General features: G+C 38.7%; 1 protein-coding gene across 1 annotated transcript in view; it reads right to left on the bottom strand.

Moving 5' to 3' along the window:
- Window positions 1-5,000, bottom strand: part of LOC122261196 (salivary peroxidase/catechol oxidase) — a 19,500-nt gene that overhangs the window by 8,854 nt on the left and 5,646 nt on the right. The window contains exons 7-12 of the mRNA XM_043028737.2: window positions 4,176-4,352; window positions 4,009-4,087; window positions 3,525-3,670; window positions 2,641-2,768; window positions 2,313-2,426; window positions 1,696-1,828 (exon numbers count right to left, since the gene is read on the bottom strand). Of these exons, the coding sequence (XP_042884671.2) occupies window positions 1,696-1,828; window positions 2,313-2,426; window positions 2,641-2,768; window positions 3,525-3,670; window positions 4,009-4,087; window positions 4,176-4,352 (777 nt within the window). The remainder of the gene's footprint in view (window positions 1-1,695; window positions 1,829-2,312; window positions 2,427-2,640; window positions 2,769-3,524; window positions 3,671-4,008; window positions 4,088-4,175; window positions 4,353-5,000) is intronic.

Here is a 5,000-nt window from a genome sequence, read left to right as displayed (position 1 = left end):
AGTAACAATAAAATAACAGTAGCAATAATTATAATGACGTTAATTACCCTAATAATAATGCTATTAATAGTAACGATGACAAAAGCAAGAACGATTGTGATAATCATGATAATAATGATAACAATAATGATCTTAGTATTAGTACTGGTAGCAGGGATAATAATAATGATAATACCAATAATAACAATGGTGATGATTATTATAATCATGAAAATAATGATAGTGATAACAATAATGCTAATGCCAATGATAATGATAATCAATATGATGACAATAATAATAATGATGATAACAATAATATTGATAATAATGATAATAATAATGCTAATGATAATAATAACAATAATAATAATGAGGAGGATTATGGCAAAGATGAATTATAATGATAATAATGATAATAATGATGATAACGATAGTAAAGATGATAATAATAATGGTAATAATAATATAGGTAATTATCATATGATAATAATGATAATAATAATTATGATGATGATAACAATAATGATGATAGTAGTAATAACAACAATAATGATAATAATGACAATAATCATGATAATAAAAGTAATAATAATAATGATGATAATGATAATAATGATGATAATGATAATAATAATAATGATGATAATGAAATAATAATAATCATGATGATAACATCAATAATAATGGTGATAACAATGATGATATTGATACAAATAATGATAACAATAATAATAATGGTTATATTACTCTATTTGTGATAAGGATAATGGAAATGATGATAACAATAACAACAAAAATACTTATAAAAATAACAATGAAAATGATAATAACGATAATGAAAGTGATAATAATAACAGTGACGATAATAACAACAATAATAATGATACTATTACTAGTGATGATGACAATAATGGTAATAATGATGAGAAAACTAATAATAGTAATAAAATGTAATAATGATGATAATGATGATTATGATACTGATATTGATAATGACATAATGATAATAATGATGATAAATCTATTAACAATAATACAGTCAATAATCATGATGAAAAAAAAAAAAACGCAAACATATCCTGGTTCGTCTGGGCGAGTTACACTGAAACTTTCCTCTTTAACCTTTGCTTGTTAATGGTTGTATCTAAATCATTCTTATTTACGGCGAGAATGACTTGTCACCGAAGCCATATTATGTTCTTTATATCTTCAGTATATTTCTTTGTGGTTAATAATTAATAACTATATTCTTATATAGTAATTTGGATACTGTGGATACTCTTATCTAGGTTGTCGCTAGAATAGACGAGCTGTCAACCTCTTTCTAGTTAACCAGCATAAACAAAGTCCGGTTAATTATGTCCCATTAGCCTGCCAGTTAACCACCAACCATTCACTTATATCCCAGTCATCCACCTATAACTCAACCACGTGTCAATTAATCACCAATTTGTCAACCACCTATTAACTAATCACCATTTAGTCAACCATCTATCAGTAAACAAGCTATTTGGCAACCACCTGTTAGCCAATCCATTGGTCAGCCACCTGTCAGTCAATCCATTGGTCAGCCACCTGTCAGTCAATCCATTGGTCAGCCACCTGTCAGTCAATCCATTGGTCAGCCACCTGTCAGTCAATCCATTGGTCAGCCACCTGTCAGTCAACCACCAGTCAGTCAACTACCTACCAGTCAACCACACCCCCACCCACCTATCATAGTGTGCGAGGGACTCCAGCGCTCGACCGTCGACGGCAGAAGCGAGTGACCGAACCTGAAGGCGGCGGCGACGAAGCCAGCCGTCATGCTGGGGTCCTCGGTGGGGTCGTAGCCGTGCCAGTAACCCTGAGAAATTAAAAAGGAAGGATGATGGCTACCTGCCATTTAAGTGATTCTGTTTCTTGATGTCTCCCTAATGGCATAATTTATGACTGAAGTTAGGATTGTGTTAGTTTGTTGTAAACAATACTTATTTATTTTCATCTAAATCATTAATCCCCCACCCTCTCTCTGTATATCTATCTGTATTACGTACACAAACACACACGTACAGACGCATACACCCAAGCCCCCCCCCCACACCCCCACACTCACCCCCCTACACACACATGCACATACATACACACTCCTCATTTCCTCCTCCTTTCTCTGCTTCTCACTTTCTCTCCCCTCTCCCCTTCCCTCTCTTTCTCCGTTTCTCCCCCTTCTATCCTTCATATTCTCCCTCCTCTCCCCTCTCTCCCCTCCTCCTCCTACCTCTTTCTCCGTTTCTCCCCCTTCTATCCTTCATATTCTCCCTCCTCTCCCCTCTCTCCCCTCCTCCTCCTACCTCTTTCTCGGGAAGAAGCCCATACTCGGCCATGACTTCCTTCCCCAGAAGCAGAGGAAGGAACTCGTTGAATGTGATATGTTGGACTTCGGCGATGACTATGCGCCGCGTTTCCTGCGGGAAGACATCGATAAACAGGTGTGCTGAGCATTGCAGATGTAATCAAGTTTGATAAGAGAGGACACGAATACGATTCGTTTTATGTTTCTATACCATTTACTAGACAGCAGTGAATGTATTCTCTTTAAGTTCATACCTATATGTCGTTCTGTATTTGTTTTTCTTCTTTTTTAAAATCTTTTAGTTTGTATTCTAAAAATAGACTTACCTGGTAGAGGGTCTCGTCGTCCCAGTGCGGATTGAGACTCGCCAGTCGCCCGGCCACTCGGTTGTGCTCTCGGAACCACAAGGTGTGCATGGTGGTTAGGATCAGCTGTTCATTGACTCGGATCTCGCCTGCAGGAAAGAGGGATTCAGATAGAAAGATAGACTGATACTTTAGTGATTTAATCTATGAGCTGGATGCAGCGTTCTGTCATTGTTTTGCATGCTTTGTTCTGTTTTTTGCTACTCGTAAATGTGAACAGCCTCAAAATAGCATAGAAGCAGCGTTTAGATAATAAGGATATGTGAATCACCGGCCAGTATCAGACAAGGAGAGTTTGTGAAAAGCAAATATAGATTTGTCCATGACCTAATCTGCGCCAAAGACCTAGTTTTCTTGCCTCTTTGTAAAATGCCACATAATATAGTATCCTAATTTTATCCGTCCGCTCTTTGTGTCACCCTCCACAGCCTCCCATTCGCCTCCTCAGCCCACAGCCCGCGTTCCACCAACTCTTCCCCGTATCACCGCCTCCGTCTCTTCCTTCAGCTACAAATTCTGAAGATCTTACCACGATGTTGACGCTCGGGAATAATACACTTATTCTGCCTTATCTTCTTCCTTTTATATAATCGTATTTCCTAGTACAGCTCTGAGAAATTTTCCTTTTTTCCACAAGAAATGTGTATATATGTAAAAGTTCAAGTACATAAATATGAAAATACAGATATGCGAGTGACAGACAGATGGCGATATTAAAAAAAAGAAACCTCAACTATAAGCAAACTTCCTAGAAGTGATTCCTTACCAAGCTATGCACCATAACACCACAACTATTCACAACACACTCCTAACTGGCATATCAACTCACGGTCACACCAACGAACCTGCATCGAAGCAAAACTGGTCGGGAGAGGTCCTTGTGCAGCCTTCCTCGGGGATGTCGAGCTTCGGCGGCAGGAGTTCCCGGAGGCCCAAGTGAGCGAAGAAGTTGTTCATTCTCATTTTGCCGCCCCTGAACAGCCGTAGACTCCTGACGAAGGCAGTCTACAGTGAATTGGGGGGGGGGGGGTCGAAGAAGCTTTTCTGTCTATTTTGCTTATTTGCGTATTTTCGTAATAGGGATTATTATGAACACCGCTGAACACCCTGGAGCTTCTGAGAAAGAGGTATGTGATTGTTTGGTTATAACAGAAATCAAAATTATTATTTAGTCATGATTACCATCACTGACATGCGTACAGTTGCACTACTAGTAAGAAAGCAGAAAGAATATGCTAATTTTTGTATTATTCTAATTGAATATTAAAAAGAAAGAAAATAAAACAAAATAAAACTTTTTCCATATCCAGCGACAGCAGGACTACCAACCGCGCGTGCTCGTCAGTGCTGCCATAAACCGTGTTGACGTCAATCACACCCGCTAGGATATTGAAGGGCGCACGAGGACCTGGAACATATGCGTTGAACAGTTATTGGTGCCTTTTATATTGATTTTCTTTATTTTTTTTATTTAATTTTATTTATTTTAGTCTTACCTAACTTGCAATCTTGCCTGACGCCCGAGAAAGCTCTGACGAACTCGAGGCAGGATTGTCCGTACTGCTTGTAGAATCCGTCGTCCTTCGGGATACCGATCTCCAGGCAGTGCGGGTCCTTGGGCGTTCCCGGAGGAGGGTGGCAGCAGATCTCTGGCTCGTTCCTCGTCAGGGGATCTGCCAACACACCCACAGGTTATTTTGAAACTACAGCAGGTATAGTCTCCTTATGATATTGATTTTTGTGGAAGTAGGACGAGAAGCAGTGTACATTTTCGTTATCGAGTTCTGAATGTCAGAACTCAAATCAGCAAGCGTTAATTTTCTTTCTTTCTTTCTTTTTTAAGAGTCCTAGATAGTGTGATATTTGAATGTGCAATTCAACAATGTTTTCTTTTCATTTTTACTTAATTCAAGAAAAAAAGAAGAAGAAAAAAAAAAAACACTGATGCGACAGTGCTCCAGCCCTGTCCCTCTGGCCCGGGACTAGGAGGGCTGTGAATACTAAAAGAGGGCTGTCACGCCGGGCTTAGAATCCTGGTGATTACATTCTGGATGTCCACGATGGCGCTTGAATTCTGGATTGTGCTAGTACACGGCAAGCAGTTTCCCTAGCTCGTAAATCAAGATTTACCTGAGTGTCAACAAAGAGAGAGGCAGAGGCGAGTCGGCGTGTTTGCCTTGCAGAAGAAGATGAGCCCAAAAAGAAGATATATGCCGTATATAAACTGATATTTCTATGCAATATGTCTCAGATTTGGATGAAGAAAACACTTCCCTGTAAATGTAAAACGCACGAAAGAGAATATTCCTTCTATGTGGAAA

Source organism: Penaeus japonicus, unplaced genomic scaffold (genome assembly GCF_977035675.1).
Source record: "Penaeus japonicus unplaced genomic scaffold, GWHDUDI00000001_assembly GWHDUDI00000022, whole genome shotgun sequence".
Taxonomy (NCBI): Eukaryota; Metazoa; Arthropoda; class Malacostraca; order Decapoda; family Penaeidae; genus Penaeus; species Penaeus japonicus.
This window is presented reverse-complemented; position numbering and strand designations above follow the sequence as displayed.